General features: G+C 32.0%; 1 protein-coding gene and 1 long non-coding RNA gene across 2 annotated transcripts; one reads left to right on the forward strand and one right to left on the reverse strand.

The window, feature by feature from the left end:
- Positions 1 to 7815: 7815 nt before the first annotated feature.
- LOC139856001 (uncharacterized) lies at positions 7816 to 10027 on the reverse strand. The gene is made up of 3 exons (XR_011761636.1): positions 9848 to 10027; positions 9630 to 9679; positions 7816 to 8315 (listed from the first exon to the last, which is right to left on the reverse strand). It is a non-coding gene; the product is annotated as an uncharacterized lncRNA (long non-coding RNA).
- A 4581-nt stretch (positions 10028 to 14608) lies between these two features.
- LOC139902261 (uncharacterized) lies at positions 14609 to 15916 on the forward strand. The gene is made up of 3 exons (XM_071884922.1): positions 14609 to 14751; positions 15133 to 15197; positions 15408 to 15916. Exons 1-3 carry the CDS (start codon positions 14609 to 14611, stop codon positions 15914 to 15916), a joined length of 717 nt encoding a protein of 238 aa, XP_071741023.1.
- Positions 15917 to 19385: the final 3469 nt, after the last annotated feature.

Raw genomic sequence — 19385 nt, forward strand, 5'->3', positions numbered from 1 at the left:
GACGGCTTCTGGTGTTCTGCTTTGACTTTGAAACAAGTTAAACATTCCCCAACATATGTTGCAACATCTGTCTTTAAATTAGGCCACCAATAATGCGTCTTAAGATCTTGATACATCTTTCCAACTCCAGGATGTATCGAGTATCTTGTCTTATGTGCCTCATTCAATATCAACTTCCTTGATCCACCCAACTTCGGTACCCAAATACGGTTTGCAAAATATCGAATTCCGTCTTCCCGCATAACGAGTTGCTTCTCATACTTCTTCATTATTTCATTTCCTATGTTTTCTTTAGTAAGAGCTTCTCGTTGAGCCTCTTTGATTTGTGAGTTGAGATTCATGCGAATTTTTATGTTCATCGCTCGTACTCGAATTGGTTCCCGTTCCTTTCTGCTTAGAGCGTCGGCCACTACATTCGCTTTCTCGGGATGATAGCGAATCTCACAATCATAGTCGTTTATCAGCTCGACCCACCTACGTTGCCTCATGTTCAGCTGTTTCTGATCGAAGATATGTTGAAGGCTTTTATGATCGGTAAACACAGTGCATTTAACCCCATATAAGTAGTGTCTCCATATCTTCAATGCAAACACTACTTCTCCCAGTTCTAGATCATGCGTCGTGTAATTCCGCTCGTGAATTTTCAATTGACGAGATGCGTATGCAATAACTTTCTTTCGTTGCATAAGGACGCAACCAAAACCTTGTCGCGAAGCGTCACAATATATCTCAAAATCATCGTTCCCTTCAGGTAACAATAAAATAGGTGCCGTAGTCAACTTCTTCTTCAGTAATTGAAATGCACTCTCCTGCTCAGAGGTCCATTCGTACTTCTTCCCTTTTTGCGTTAACGCTGTTAATGGTTTAGCTATTCGGGAAAAATCTTGAATAAACCTTCTATAATAACCAGCTAAACCCAAAAATTGGCGTATCTGCGTTGGTGTCTTAGGAGTCTCCCATTTTTCAATGGCCTCAATTTTAGCTGGATCAACCTGAATTCCTTTGCTACTAACAACGTGGCCAAGAAATTGCACTTCTTTCAACCAAAATGCACACTTAGAAAATTTGGCGTATAACTGTTCTTTTCTTAACAATTCTAATACCAACCTTAAATGCTGCTCATGCTCTTGCTCACTCTTGGAATAGATAAGAATATCGTCAATGAAAACGATAACAAACTTATCTAAATACGGACTACAAACTCGATTCATGAGGTCCATGAATACAGCTGGCGCATTCGTTAATCCAAACGGCATAACCAAAAATTCGTAATGACCATAACGTGTCCGAAAAGCAGTTTTCAGAATATCTTCTTCTTTGACACGTAATTGATGATAGCCCGATCTTAAGTCAATTTTCGAGTACACACATGATCCTTGCAGTTGATCAAATAAGTCGTCAATTCTCGGTAGTGGATATCGATTCTTGATAGTTAACTTATTTAATTCACGATAATCTATACACATCCTAAAAGATCCATCTTTTTTCTTGACGAATAAAATCGGAGCTCTCCATGGTGAAGTACTTGGTCGTATGAATCCACGGTCCAGTAATTCTTTTAACTGACTTTGAAGTTCTTTTAACTCAGACGGTGCAAGTATATATGGAGCACGAGCCACTGGTGCAGCTCCTGGTACTAGATCTATTTGAAATTCTACAAATCTAAATGGAGGTAATCCTGGTAACTCTTCCGGAAATACTTCAGGAAAATCTCTTGCCACAGGCACGCCATTGATGCTCTTCACTTTTTCCTTCGTTTCGACTTTATTAACATATGCTAAGATAGCATAGCACCCTTTCTTCAAGCACTTTTGAGCTTTCAAACAACTAATGAGTTTTAGCTTTGAGTTACCCTTCTCTCCATAAATCATTACTGGCGTTTTATCCTTACGAGGAATGCGAATTGCCTTCTTGGCACACACAACTTCAGCTCCTATTTTGGACATCCAGTCCATGCCGACTATTACATCAAAACTTCCTAATTCTACGGGTATCAAATCAATCTTAAATGTTTCTCCGGCTAAATTTATTTTACAATCACGGCAAAATTTATCGGCTTTAATTAGTTTACCATTAGCTAACTCAATCATGTACTTAGCATCTAGAGGTAATGATGAACAATTCAATTTAGCGTGAAAGTCTCTACACACGTAACTTCTATCGGCACCAGTATCAAATATAATAGATGCGGATAAGTTATTAATGGTAAACGTACCCGTAACAAGCTCTGGGTCTTCGCACGCCTCTCTAGCATTAATAACAAATGCTCTTCCACGTGCAGATCCATTATTCTTCTCTGGATTCGGACACTGGCTCTTATAATGACCCTGTTTCCCACACTCATAACAGGTAACAGTGGCCAAGGCAGTTCTATTTGCATTAGTGGCAGGAGTCTTGGTGCCATTTGTATTTGTAACAGGAATCCGACAATCTTCAGCAAGATGACCCCTTCGATTACAATTTTCGCACACCACATTACAATAACCAGAGTGATGTTTGTGGCATCTGTTACATAAAGGATTTCGTCCTTTGTAACCTGAGTTCGAACCGCTACCCGCACCTTGCGTGGTTTCTTGTTTCTTGTTGGATTGTTGATGATTACCTTCCCACTTTCTTTAGTTTCCTGATGTCTTGACATTGGTGTTCTTATCCAGAATAATCTGGTCCATCAACTCGTTCGCCATGGTGATGGCTTCATGAATAGTCTTGGGTTTCGATGCTGTAACATTTGCTTTGACATTTTTAGGCAAACCATCTTTGTACAGTTCTATCTTCCGTTCTTCGGTTGGTACCAATTCGGGATATAGCAAAGCTAATTCCATGAATCGCTGATTGTAGTTGGTGAGTTCAGTACCAACAACTTTCAGGCTTCGTAATTCAGCTTCCAACTTCCTAACCTCATTCCTTGGACAATACTCGTTGATTAGCATTGTTTTGAATTCTTCCCAGGGAGTATCATAAACTACATCTCCTCCTACGGCCTTCACATAGTTTTTTCACCATGTGAGTGCACTATCTTGTAAGGTGCACGATGCATACTTGGTCATGTCCTTCTCAATACAACCACTGATTTTAAACACAGACTCAATCTTTTCGATTCACCGAGTTAAACCGACTGGTCCTTCTGTTCCACTGAATGATGAGGGCTTGCAACCTTGAAAAGTTTTGTAAGTACATCCCACACGAGGATTTGGGTTAACTGCAGCACCTCTCGCAGCCTCGACCCATAACATTCTGTCGTCCACTCGCTGATTGATGAGTTCCTCGATTTCTTGTTCCGTCATTCGGTTCAATCGCGCCATAATCTTCAATAAGAATGAAAAAAAATAATTATTCACATGGAATATTATAGATGCAGTATGTATTTACAGTACATCGTAGCTTATTAATAATATGAACCAGTTATTATTATAAAAGCCTTTTCTTCTTATTAGCGTTTTATAATTATATCTAGGGTAGTACCTACCCGTTAAAGTTCATACTTAATAGCTTAGTACAGAAATCAATTACTATCACCCAAATAATACTCAACCATGGAAAATTATTGCATTTCACACTTCACTATTTTACATATGCTTATCTTACATCAAACATTTAGCAAACCACACTAGTAATATTATACAAAACATTATATGATCCCATGGTTTAAAACAACAGCGCATCATTTAACCCAAAGCGTTTGTGTTCAAAGAAATCGCTTATAGGTTATCTTGACTGTCTCCCTGCGTTTTGGCTGAGGAACCGAAGAACTGGATGTCGGGATAGAACTAATAGGAATAGCGGGAATAGGGGTGGAAGTGTCTGGTGGAGTTGGTGCCACAACATCCTCACTAAACTTGGGATTTGGATTTTCCATTTCAGTTGCCTTTCGTTTCTTTCCTCGTTCGAACTTGTCTTTCGTAATTTCCTGTATTTCTTCCTCCTCAGAATCACTTTCCGGTTCCTCTTCAATTGATTCATCCGGAACTTGTGAGTCTTCCCCAAAGGTGTCGTTTTCATTATCGGACAGGTTAATGACTGGAACACCATCTGAAGATTCTGGTTCGGAGTCGCTGAATGTGATAATAAGTTCTAAGCCAGACATCTATCACATAACAACTAGCACGTTAGTACCACATAATATTTACATATTAATTTTTTTTAACCAACAAGGATAAGCAATAGTTTTCGAAATCAAACACGGTCAAAGTCCAGACTTACTAATGCATCCTAACAAACTCGATAAGATACACTAATGCAAATTTTCTGGTTCTCTAAGACCAACGCTCTGATACCACATGTCATAACCCGACCTTAACTATAAGGACGAATACAATAACATATGAATTCATCGCGAGGTATTGACCTCTATATGCGACATTTTTCAAAAAATGCATTTGTTTTTACAATACAAACCATAGCTTTTATTACAAATACAAGGTTTAAACAACTTAATAATGATTATCGTTTAGCGATAATCTTAGACTTACAAACTTTACATGTGATAATAACAATACGACTTCCAACATATTTTACATTATAAATCCTCCGATATGCAGTTTTATTTTTGACACAAATATGCATACTCAAGATCTTGCTTAAATTCAACATGTTGCAGCGGAAGCTTTTAGTTATCACTTGAGAATAAACATGCTTAAAACGTCAACATAAAGTTGGTGAGATATAGGTTTAATGCCGGCAGCGTTATAAATATAGACCACAAGATTTCATATATAAACGTTTTAATAAAAATATTCTAAGTTGTTGAGCACTTGATAACCATACTTAACATTTAATCAACGTCGCATATTCCCTTTATTATGAAATCTTACTACACCGTACCAAGTGTAGTCACCGAAACGAAGTACTGTGCAACCGTTGAATACTGGTCGTCCAGTCCGGTTGGGGTTGTCAGGCCCGATAGATCTATCAACAGGATTCGCGTTTACAATACCTCATGTAAATAATAGTTACCAAGTTACAGGGAAGTATGCCAGTGGTACGACTCAACGTAGAATATATATTTTTAATCACTTGTGTCCATAACGTAAATCATAAAATGCATGTATTCTCATCCCGAAATATTTAGAGTTTAAAAGTGGGGCTATATACTCACTTTTGCCTTGAAGGTATTTATCACGACTTGGTCTCCGATAGATATCACGAACCTAACCATATATATAATATATCAACATATTTTCTTTTTAAGTAATCGTTATATATATATATATATATATATATATATATATATATATATATATATATATATATATATATATATATATACTTTTAATACTTTTAATATTTTCTTAGTCCGTAGTTAGCAGTCCGATATTAGTGGTCCACAATTAGTTGCTTAAATAAAATAAATAAAGACCCCATCGTATTCATATTGATCAGAATTAATCTCGACCCATGGTACCATGTTGTCAAGTGACGTGTTGCGTACATAAAGTACCGTGTTGTCAAATGACGTGTTGCGTACAATCATGAGGTCTTATGATTAATCTTCTCGTGTTGTTTACGGGTGGTCCTGAAATATATAAAATCAAATCATAAGTAAATATATATGAAATATCATATTAATTAGAAATATATGATTAATTTAATTTTTCTCCAAATATTTCGTAGCTAAACTAGCTTCGGATACCCGATCTTGTTTTAGTCGTAGTTTCTTCATTACAACTCCGTTTTTGTTGGTTCAACTTGCCACTTCCTTGGATCGAGTCAAATTTTAAGAATATGAACTGATAATACCTTAGTTTGTATTCGAAATCACAGGTTATAGGTCAAACTTTGGTGAAACTTATGAAAGTGATCATTTTCCATCATAAAAACAACATTTAATGATCATTTTTCTAAAATACTTACAATTTGAGTTAAACCATGAAATTTTTATGTGTTAACATATTCATAAGAAATATCATTTTTCCAAAACATGAACTTCCAATTCAAAGTTCAAGATAGTTTTTATTTATCCAACCCAAAACAGCCCCCGGTTGCACTCCGACGACGTAGATTCAGTTTTTAAGGTGTTCTTTGTAAAACCAAGTTATATCTTGTTAAGTTAGCATATCATTATGATATATTACAGGTCTTGAAGTTTTTTAAAAGTCAAGTTAGAAAGATCTATTTAGTTTGCGAACAAGTTTGAAATCATTCAAACTATGTTCTTGTTGTTAAAATTTTATACCACAAAATAAGATAGCTATATGAATATGAATTGAATAAGATTATGAATAAGGTTACTACCTCAAGTTACTTGGACAAAGTTACTGTAAGAGATGAGAAAAATCCTAGAATCAAAAGAGTGGTGGAGTTGGATTGAAAGGTTGGAAGTAAACTTGTTTACTTGGAAGGATTTTTGAAGTGTTCTTGAATGGATTTTCTTATGATGATTAAGGGTTGTTTTTGAAGCTAGATCTTCATGGTTATTTGCTGAGATTGTGAAGAACGCTTAAGGTTCCTAAGAGTGTGTTTTTGGTTAGAGAAAATGTGTAGTAAAAATGAAATTTGAATGGAGTATAAATGGTGGTGAAAAGATGTATAAATTTGTAGTATTGTGCAAAAGTCTTGTAATATGCCAAATTAATTAATCATGCATGCTAAGATCCAAAATTGGCTGACTCATGGCTGCTAATAAAGTGATTGTGATGTTTATATACTAATAGTAAATACGTATAGAAGCTGGGTATGATACGGGTACATATACCCTAGATATACGTATAAAAATCTTGAGAAAACGGAACGAGGATTCAAATATAGCTATATTTTGTAAATATACTTATATTGTTTTATGTATATAAATCCTTTAAAAGTGATAAAATACATATCTATACGATACATGTATAAGCATTATAAGTTTTAAGTATTTAAGTCGAAGAACGTCACATATAGTTATCGTTTTGAAAACTTAAGTTAGTAGTCTCAAAATATACTTATAACTTATTGTTTTTAGTACACAATAAGATGTTAAACTATTCTTAGATCATGTTAAATATATATAAATACATATATACACAAACGTATAATTATCGTTTGTTATATAGTTCGTGATATCATCGGTCAAATTGGACGGTCAAACGTTGTGTAAAAATCTTTTTAAAAACATAAATCTCAACAATTTAGATTACTTATCATGTTGGTAAGGTTTAATTTATGTAAATATTAATCTCATAGGTATAAAATGATCGGAAAAATCAGGGTCGTTACATTCAACCGATACCATTTTGCTATAATATGGGTTAGAGTATATAATGCATTTTTTCAGGTCACACTTGGCACTACTATAAAAGTTATGATGACATGGTTAATTTACGCAGGTTCATTCCTCAGCTAGTTCTACCTTAACAATCCATATATTATGGAATGGGTCGGCTTTTCTTATGTTGTGAGCTTCTGTTAACAGTGTATATTTAAGGTCGATTGATGGGTCAAATTGTCCACTAATTATCTTGTTTGGGTTTGACTTATTATTGTGGCTTATATGAAACAATTTGTTTATGTCAAATTGTCCTCATTATAACTACATTTGATGATGTATTGGAATGGATGACACAAGTTTATTATTAAGTTACAGGAATGGGTCAAATTGACCACTTTTATGTTGTTTGAGTTTGATTTTTTTATTGTGTCTAATTTGCTCGATTAGAATGCCACTTAATGTACTTTTCATTATTATGCTCATCATTTTTTATACTTTCCACTTGTTGCTTAACAAATATCAAGTTTCTATCTGATGTATACTTTCACTTGGTTGCTATGTACAACTCTAGATTTTATCTTGCTTCAGACAAATTGCATTAACATAAATACATAAACATATTTGATCTACATACAAGAGAAAAGTTCAAGCTAATATTGATCTCCATATATGTTTATATGAAATACTTAAAGAAAAAAAGGCAAACACTAATGAACTTTAGCACTTTTGACACTAACATTAGATGGAATTTTTACAATGTTCAACTTTTTTGCTTTTCGCCTTTAGAGTATGACTTCCATTGCATAATTCACCAAATCCCATTGTTTTCAAGCACTTTTTTTGAATTTGGTTCATGTACTTAATTGCACTATAGATCGGCTTTGGTGATGATCTAGTACGAATTGATGGCAGTGTAGAAACATCTTCATCAATAATCTTTGAATCAAGGTCTATCTTTGCAACACCATCTACTTCCCTACACTCAAGCTTATCATTAATATCTCTCTTTTTACTTCTACACTTATTTTCACTTTCCTTCATTTTAACTAAACTAGTAACAACATCATCATTTTGAAGACATGCTAAACGACTTTTTTTTTGCTTTTTTCATTTTTTCGTATCAAGTCCATACCTACAATTTAGTCATCACCAAAAGTTAACAACTATCACACAAACTAAATAACTGTCAAATGAATAATTTTGAACATCCATCATAATGTAAACACAAATGTTAACAACCTACACTAGTTAATTTAAAAAAAATCCAGTTCACAAAGAACACATCTAAACACAATGTGACATTGTAAACACCTACCCGAACATACATATATTTTAACCCAAATTATTGTGCAGCTTACAATGTTATAAATATGCTTTGCACCTATACACATTAACAAAACTAAACTTTTGAACAACTACAAAACTAAACTACTACCTTCATGTTACCAATTATAAAATTAACCCAGACAATAAACTAAATTACTTCATTAAACAACATACCAGGTTACTCAATAAACCTGGGTGATTTACTGTTCAGCATACAATGTTCATTCTTAATACGATAACAAATTCAATGAATGTTAACATATGTACTAATCTAAAATTCACAATCGTAGCAAGTAAACCTATTAACTCCATGTTTACCAATTAACCTCAAATTCATTAATATACAACTCTAAATGTTGATAAAGAACTAATTAACATAAACATAAATGTTAACTACTATCACACACTTTCAGTATACTTCAAAAGTACAATTGTGAACATCAATAACTTTTTGAAAGCACATGTTAACAACCTGCTCATGTTAACATCAAAACTGTGTTAACAACTATCATAATTTACACCCTAATGTTAACAACTATAACAAACTTTGAATAAACTTCTAAAAGTACAATTGTTAACATCAATCACAATTAGAACGCACATGTTAACAACCTGCTCAGGTTAAGATCAAAACCATGTTTTAGTATACACTTTCAACACAAATTATCACAATGCCATAATGATAACATGTACACAAACACATACCCTTTAAGAGAAAAATAAAGGTTCATAACGCAATGTTAACAATTGCCAAAACAATGTTAACATATTCACATCTACATCAGATTTAAACAAAAAACGTTCAGACATCAATATCATATCTCGGAAACACACTGTTAACATCTACAAAATTACACAATTTTATTCCGAACAAAATTTCACCAAAAACTACAACGAATAAATATGCCAATGTTAACATCAGTACAAATACATACGTTCACATCAAGAAATATTGTTCACACAATACATTATTTTACATAAACCAACTCAAAAAAACTTCATAATCCTTAACATCACTATTTCATAAGATGTTAACATCTTAACCTCTGGTATACATACACATCAAAGTTAATTATAAATTGATTAGACGAATAACAAATAAAATCTGAGACTTTCGCACCTGAAATATTATGTTCACTTTTAGATTTATCTTGTGCAGCATCCATGACCCTAAATCAGTGTAATAAATATTAATCATTATACATAAACAAAAAAAAAATTGAAAAAGAACTACTAACAATTAACAATTAAACCTAAAGAACCTTGACTGTTCACAATTTTTGGAAACAAAATTTTAGTTTTGCCTGACGACTGTTTGATTTTAAGAAGCAAACGTACCTGATGCAGTGGCAGTTTTCATATAAAATCAACTGCAAATCGATTTTTAGCCTACAAATTAGGGATTGATATGTTAATCCCTCCAATAGCGAAAGTTTTGTCATGTTTAGATTTTGAAACCGTGATACCGTTATCCTTAATTTTTCTCAACTGCACGGTTGTGTATAAACTACCAAACTGATATAATGCTCCGCCTGTTTTTTTTTCTACCGTTTTTTAAAATGATAAATAATACACTTAATCTCAACCATTCATCTAATCAATCTAAAGGTTTAAAATTGTTCTCACAGTTCTTATTTTTTTCTTGATTCTCATTTGAACCTTACCCTATATATATATATATATATATATATATATATATATATATATATAAATACTAATATATATATATATATATATATATATATATATATATATATATATATTATTACTCATAGGATTCTAAATCAGTTTTAAATCCTTGTCAACTGTATTTGATTTTTGTTTATATCCCTAAAAACGTTTTCCATATCAATCAATCGTACAACTTATTGAATTTAACAAATTTATCATATTTATTATTCTTCCTGATTGAATTGGCTGTCAAAATCGATTGGTTATATAATTAAACGAATTGTTCAATGAAATAGAGTAACACACTCAGTTTTAATGTCAATATTATCCTCTACCTATCTTAATTACTTCAAATTAATCGAATTAACCAGAAAAAGAAACGAAGAACAAGGTACTGCTCTGTTCGACTATAATTTCTTCAATTCTTCAAATTCTTAACAATTTTAAAAAATGTATTAATGCAGTTATGTTGGAAATCTTTCACTTAAACAATCTGTAAAATCTCAAGTCTCAATTTTATCTATCGAGTACCAATTTTTGAGTCAAATTTAATTCATAAAAAGTCAAACGTTTTGTTCTTGAACAAATTCGAGATCATATTTATGTTTCAAGTTAAATTGAGAATCCAGAAAGCTTATATGATTGATTTAGCACCATTTTCATGTTATAATATTTATCTAAAACGTTCTTAAATTACGAAACTGATTTCGAGTTCATGAAGAACATAAACAGCTGTTACAGTTCTTTTTTAAAAAAATTTTGTTATCTTAATTAATTGGATTAATCTTGAATCGTTTCTGTATCAAGTACTAATCCTAAAACTAAATATATAATTAGCTATTAACACAGTTTGATCTCTGGACGATTTCAATTGAAGAAGAAGAAGGATAATTAAAAACGGGTTATAAAAATTTTGTTTCTAATATTTCCAGTAAAACGTGAATGGTTCAATGGTTAAGAGTGCTAACGAGTGAGCGAGTGGTCACGGGTTCGAGCCCATCTTGGTGCATTTTTTTAAAAAGAGGCTTCTAGGGTAGTTTTACATTTTAAAAAAAAAAATATTATTATTATTAATTGTTATTATTGTTAATTATTATCATTATTGTCATGATGATTGTTATGATGATTGTTATTATTATTGCTATATTCAATAGTATTAGTATAACTGTTATTAAATGTTATTAATATCATTATTCTAATTATTATTATTAACTTAGTTATTTTTAAGTCTTATTATTATGATGGCCAAGATTATTGTTATTATATTATCATTAATATTGTTATTATTATTATGGTTATCTGTATTAATATCAATAAAAGTATTTTATTAAAATCTTAGAATCATCAGTATTATTAAAATAGGTATTATTATTATTATTACTATTATTATTATTATTATTATTATTATTATTATTATTATTATTATTATTATTATTATGAAAATGATACAAATTATTATCATTTTCATTAGTACTTGTGTCATTTTATAATTATTAGTATTATCATTACGTATTATTAACCTTATCAAAAATTATTAATGTACCAGATTATTATAAATATTATTACTAATAATATCATGAGCATCATTATTATTATATAAATAATAACATTATTATTCTAACTATTAATAGCAGCAAATTATTATTATTTTTTAATAGTATTATCAGTATTATCAGTAGTATTATTATTAGTATTATCACTAATTTAACAAACCAAAAGATGGTTATATAAAAAAAATATATTTAATACAAAACTTAACTATATTAATATTGTTATTTAATTAAAATATATAAATTGACATATATAAGTTATTAATATAAAAATTATATCACTAATAATAATATATATTTGTTCGATTACAAGTATATGTTTTAATATATATATATATGAATGGTATAGGTTCGTGAATTCGAGGCCAACCCTGCATTGTTCAGTATCGTCGAATGAATATTTTTACTACAAAATATTGTATCGTGAGTTTCATTACTCCCTTTTTATATATATTTTTGGGACTGAGAATACATGCGCTGTTTTTATGAATGTTTTACGAAATAGACACAAGTGATCAAAATTACATTTTATGGTTGGATTATCGAAACCGAATATCACCTCTTTTAGCTTGGTAACCTAAGAATTAGGCAACCGCGAGGTTCTGTTCCTAATTGACGCGAATCCTAAAGATAGATCTATTGGGCCTAACAACCCCCATTCAGGTTATGGATGACTTTAGTACTTCGAGATTATTATTATACAGACGAGAGGTTCTGTTTGGGGATATTCTATGTATTAAAGTTAATGTCGGTTACCAGGTGTTCAATTCATATGGATGATTTTATCTTTATGCAGACGAGAGGTTCTGCTTATAAATATGAAAATCTTGTGGTCTATTAAAATTATGGAAATGATCGATTATGATAAACTAATGAACTCACCAACCTTTTGGTTGACCCTTTAAAGCATGTTTATTCTCAGGATTAAAAGAAATCTTCCGCTATGCATTTGTTCAATTTAAAGATATTACTTGGAGTCATTCATGGCATATTTCAAAAGATGTTGCATTCAAGTCATTGAGTTCAGTAAAGATTGTGATTAAGTAAATGACAGATTAGATTATTTATAGTTGGATATTATGAAATGGTATGCATGTCTGTCAACTTTCAATGTAATGAAAGTTTGTCTTTTAAAACGAATGCAATGTTTGTAAAATGTATCATATAGAGGTCAAATACCTCGCAATGTAATCATATGTTATTGTATTCGTTCTTATGGATTAGGACGGGTCTTTACATGCCGAAAGTCATTGATAACTGTATGGTTATAAACATTGGGAAGGAAAGTAATGAATGTTGTTCATGTTCCTTTAGGTAGTTTAGACTCCGAAATGCTTTTATAGCTATAGGCAAGAAGGTTCCATTAATAATCTCTCAAATACTTTTAATGAACGAAAACGAGAAGCTATCAGAATCTCACCACACGTCCAAACAGCATCTCGAATTTCTTCCTCCGATACAGCATGATCCAAGAACTTGTTATCCTCCAATGATAGTACTGATTCAGCTATAATATGCTGCCTGGTTAAAATAGTATCACTCCTTGCAAATTTCCTGGCATAAAAATAAAAAAGCTTTAATCACATAATGATCAGTACATTAATCACCTCCGCATCCCTTTTAACCTGAACTTTTTGTTTAGCATTTAAATATGCCACTTTTAGAATTGTCACCAGTTCTTGAATCTACTCTAGTCTTTCTTGTCTTTCATCAGAAGTAACCGAACCATCCTCAACCTTTGCTCTGACTTCGTTGATCGTGTTGATAATAGTAAGCTTCCGATTAACATCTCCAGCTCTCTTTTCCTTGACCCAACCTTTTATCTTTCGTTTTACTTACTTCATACCATCATGGTACCGAATATTCCCATTAACGCACACCTCATTATGAGTTATTGCATCGAAAGATCAAAATTAGCATCTGTAAACCAATAATCAAAGCATCTTGCTTAACTAGAATCTCTAATCATCAATTAGAGTGTTTATGAAAACATGTGGAATCAATTATAATGTGGTATATTGATTCCACCATTATTGTTCTTGTTAATATAAGCACATTTATATATGTTATAATTGACATTACACTTGAATTAATAATATTGGGTCCGGACACAAAAGGTTCACAGTGAATATCACGTAAAGTGCGGAGCACTGGAAGTCTAAAATTAAACCGTTGAGTAACTGTAAAAATAACGAGGACCTCCTCTAAAAAAAATACAATCTAACGATCCATTAGACGCCCTTAACGCCCCTAGCGTGACGTTAAAATTTGACGCTCCGGGGCGTCAGTTAGAAATTCGACGAAAGAAAAAGTTGTGTCAAATTGTTTTCAGCCAATAAGATTTCGTCACATATTTTTATACATTATTAATTAATTATTTTTAAACCCAACTACCAATAATATTTTACCACATCACCCATCACAAAATTTAAAACACTCGTCACTAAACAACTTCTTCTCTTGATCTTTCCACGTCAACAAAAAGTACATCACTTTGTCTTTGACATCAGGCAGGTTGCAATGGTGGGTTAAACGGCACCGTTAACGACCGCCAACGGCTAACGACCATCGGCAGCAAACCGCCAACAGCATCGCCAGTTGACCCTGCAACGAGGGTAACGGCCGAATTTGTTGGGCCCACCCACTGATTTTGTTTTTATTCTCCAACGGCTATAATGTTTTTTATTTTATTTTAAACCAATAATACAATACATTTTCTCTATATATACACACACACTTTTCACAACAAAAATATACACTCTCATTCCATTATTTACCCAACACTCTCACCTTCAATTCATATTTCACAAACACAAAAAATATTCAAATGAATTTGGAAGATTTATTAAATTCTTAGAGCGAAAGCGAGGAGAGCTTGATGGATAGTGATAGCGCACAGTCCAATTTCGATAAAGATTTAATTCAAGACGGTTACAATGCGCTTAACTTACTCGATTCGCTTGATGCAATGGACGAAGAAGATGATGCTCAAAATTCTCGTAGAATTATTAGAAGACGTCGGTAACAAAGAGATCAGATTGATACCGGTAATCATTTGTACAACAACTATTTCTCGGATAATCCAACATTTCTGGGTGATTATTTTCGAAATCGATACCGAATGAGTAAGTCATTGTTTATTCGTATTGGTCATGCTATTCTATCATTTGATTCTCAACCGAGACCCGATTATTTTCAATATTTTGATCAACGTTCCGATGCAACCGGTCAACTTGGTTTCAATATTTTTCAGAAGTGTACATCGGTCATACGTCAATTGGCGTATGGCATTGCGCCTGATGCTTTCGATGAATATTTACACGTGGGCGCATCTACGTCTCGTGATTGTTTAAACAATTATTGTAAATGTATTATTCATATGTTTTCGCGAGAATATTTAAGGAAAGCAACTGAAGAAGATGTTCGTCGATTGTATACCAAACATTTGGAGATGCACGGTTTTCCGGGTATGTTAGGTAGTCTCGATTGCATGCGCTGGGTTTGAAAAACTTGTCCAGTTCCGTGGCAAGGGCATTACCACAGAGATGATCATGAAGGACCAACAATAATGCTCGAGGCGGTTGCATCCTATGATATGTAGATTTTGCACGCTTTCTTTGGTCCAGCGAGTTCGAACAATGATATTAATGTTCTTAATTAATCGGATTTGTTCGAAGATTTATTGGATAGTCGAGCTCCGGAGGTCCGTTACACTGTCAACAGGAACGAATTTACTAAAGGGTATTACTTGGTTGATGGCATATACCCAGAATGGGCAACACTTGTCAACTCGTTTAAATGTCTAATTGAGCCAAAAAATTTAAAGTTTAAACGTTTTCAAGAAGCCGCGAGAAAAGACGTGGAACGAGCCTTCGGTGTTCTTCAAGGTCGTTGGGCAATACTAAAACACTCAGCAAGACCTTTTAGTATCAATAAAATACGTCGAATCATGTACACTTGTGTTATACTTCACAACATGATCACCGAAGACAACGCGCGCAACATATGCGGCCTCGAAGAGGATTATCTTCGAAATCGAGAAAACGTGCCGCGACGTACTTGGGCGGAGAGAGTTGAGCTCCAAGATCAGGTGGATCGAGAGATGCGAGATCGAAGAGCGCATCATGTCCTTCGCAACAATTTGATCGAACACATTTGGACACTCTCGGATGATTATATTGTTTGAAACACTTAGCGTTATTTATTGTGTTTTTTTATTTATGTATTGTCTTTTATTTTTAATTATGTAATGTTTTTAATTTTTAATATTGTAATGTTTTTATTTTATTTAATACTCCTTCCGTCCCACTATAAGTGTTCACTTACTTTTTCACAAAGTTTTAGAAAATCTCACTAACTTCAGTCTCCACCAATAAGAAATATTCTCTCTCCAGAATAACTCATTTTGATTGGTTGAAATTTCAAGTAGACACTTGAAATTGGACATCTCAAAATAGAAATGTGGACACTTAAGATTGGACGGAGGGAGTAAAATGTTATTTGTATTTATTTATTGTATTTAAATAATAATTTTAAATTGATTAAAATTTGAGATGGAGTGTATGATAGTGAGGGTTTAATGAAAAGAATGTTAAAGGGTTTGTAATGATGTGACGCTGATGTGACGGATATAATTTTTGTTAACATCTTGAAGCATTGTATATGGTCTCACAGTCACACGGTTAGAAACAATCTTATAACTTACGCTATATTATAAAAGTTACTCCGTATATACAGTAAATAATAAGGCAAAGAGATGCAATGATTTTTTCAATAAAAAAGTTATCAACTACGTATTGCAAAAAACAGCCAATGGGCGGCTGGAATAGAAGTTCAAAAACAAAAAGACGTGGTGTGCACCTAACCTTAATAATGCTCCTTTTTTATCATTTTCTTTATTTGGTGTGCAATCAAAAAGTCGGCCCCTTCAAGCACGTGAGACAAATTTATTTTTCTAATCCACGCTGTTTAAAATTAGAGATATTAACACCCAAAAATAGTTGTTCATATTATCATATTTTTTAATTATAATTATTTAATCTTTCATTTTGATCATAGGACGTTTCTATTGGTGAATCGTAACAACTGTTTTAACTTTTTTAATATATTTTATTTATTATTTACACCTATCTTTAAATATTTTTTATTTTATATAATATCTAAATATAATTTATATTAATAGACCGAGTTACTCCGTATTATATAATACAAATAAAAATTTAACGTCTAATTTAAATATTAAAGACTATTCAAAGTTAAATTGAGACAAATATTTTGTGATGGATATAATATTATATAAATAACAATTAAAATTCTAGTAGTTATAATATTTTAACATGGCCGTCCTTTCAATTTTATGGCCCTGTTCGAAAAAAAAGGGCCCTTTCATATAAACGTAACTGTAATTTTTAAACTATTACGTATAACTTGATGGAATCGATTTCGAAGTATTGGATCCAAACGAGGAGTATTAGAGCAGAGTATTGGATTACGAAGTATTCGACATTAATTATGTATTTTTCTTTTTTAATTTTTTAAAAATTATTAATTAACAAATTGACGTATGTATGTAAAATGGACCTAGATATGTAATATTAAGATATATTTTTGGGCCCTTATGGATATTGGACCCTGTGCGGCTGCACGCCTTGCACACCCTAATATCCGGCCCTGTATTTTAATTATAATAAAGGAAGACACAAATTCGTTACGATTGGATTTGTGTATCCGTTTAACTAGTCAATGAATGAATTAGCTGATAGGTTTTCTTTTGAGAGTAAAAAATTTACCCGGTATCAGGTCTTGCGCTTGGGCGACTTGATTACTCGAGATTTTATCTTCTATGAAAAAGTTAATGTGCTCGTTCATAGAGAGTTTCCTTGCTACCCGAAAAAAAAAATATTTTACTTATATGTGTGCAGCTAAACACTGTTCTCTCATGATTATTTTGTTACCTGTATCATGTATTCATGTCTATTAAATAATGCGTTGCCATTATGATTTAAAGATAAGAGTTAATGCGAAAATAACATACTACGAATATGCCATCTATATGAATAGGCCATCGTGTGATGATCCAGTTAATCAATAATACTCCCTCCGTTCAAAAAAAAAAAAAAAAATATTACACACTTTATTCTATTTATACATTTACGAGTGACGGATATAAGAATAGTAATGATTGGTGTCACCGGTTAAAACTTCAATAAAATTTCTCCAAGATGGCTAATATAAATAGTGTCACTCAAAACAATTTATACTATCCAGTGGTGTCATTTAATTAAAAATAAAAAAAATCCACTAAATCGCGTATTTTACTGGTGTCATGTACTACCACTCGGCATATAATACATCCGACCCACCATATACACAACATTGTTGTTAAGTTAATTTGTAAGAGTTATTCCACATATTTGACATTAGTAAGTATACGGAGTAATAAATTGCACTACAAGAAAAATGATCACTTATGACGACCTTTTAATAACGATTTATTATTTGGTCACTAACAATGATATTTTGTTACCAATTAAAAAAGTGGTCATTAAATTTTTGTCACTGTACGATCTTAGTGACCAAACGAATCGTCACTATAATGACCAGTTTTAATATTTCGGTCTATGATAATGTTTTGTGACGGATCTATAGTGACGATAAGTGATCAAGCTATTTTGATCACAAACTTGACTTAGTGACCAATTTAGTGTTATTAGTAACGAATAATCCTTGTTACTAAAACTCTTTTATCTTGTAGTGTTGGTAGCTTATCATCGTGAACATTTGTTACCTTAAACTTAATTAGGTTAGAATGGTTGGTGAACGGTGACCATCTGAGCATTTATGATATCGTTTTCAATATAACAAAAATTAGATTATTGAAGATTTGTTATGATGTCAATTCATTTAGCTCAATAAAATTAGACCATAAGATGTATTAAAAACCTCGTTACATCATCAATTCATCATATTTCGTTTTAAAAATATATAAGTGATTTATGAGATGAAAGAAACTGTAAATTAGTGTATGTACAAAATATGGGTCTGATGCTTCGACCGCTATAAGATGCTGGGCTGATGTAATTGTCTAACATGGGTTACAAATATAATATGCAATCTAGTAAAAAAAAAAATTAGATTTTTAACTAGTGACACTACTGATATTGTAGTTTTTTTTAATGACACTGTCAAATTGTGTAAAAAAATTTCTGAACATTTAACTATTGACACATATGAATACAATTCCTAGATCCGCCAATGATAAATTGCATTGTAACACAAGTGTTTGAGCGAGAATATGACCAACATGCCACCCACGCCATATCGCGACGTGTCAGTGGCATAATATTGAGGCGCGTCAAGTAGCAGCACGACATAAAATATGGCGTGCTTCCACTTCAACCTCTTTATCTAATATATATATATATATATATATATATATATATATATATATATATATATATATATATATATATATATATATATATATATATATATATATATTGTGTTTTAATCAAGAGGGGAACATTTTTTGGGGGGAAAGTATTTTTTTTTTTTTTTTTACAAACATCAAGATCAAGTGAAAATATGAACATTTAAAAAACCCACTTTGTGATGAATGTTTTTATTTGGGCTGAAAAATGCTCAAAGAATTAAAT

The sequence above is a fragment of the Rutidosis leptorrhynchoides genome, chromosome 1, assembly GCF_046630445.1.
Source record: "Rutidosis leptorrhynchoides isolate AG116_Rl617_1_P2 chromosome 1, CSIRO_AGI_Rlap_v1, whole genome shotgun sequence".
Taxonomy (NCBI): domain Eukaryota; kingdom Viridiplantae; phylum Streptophyta; class Magnoliopsida; order Asterales; family Asteraceae; genus Rutidosis; species Rutidosis leptorrhynchoides.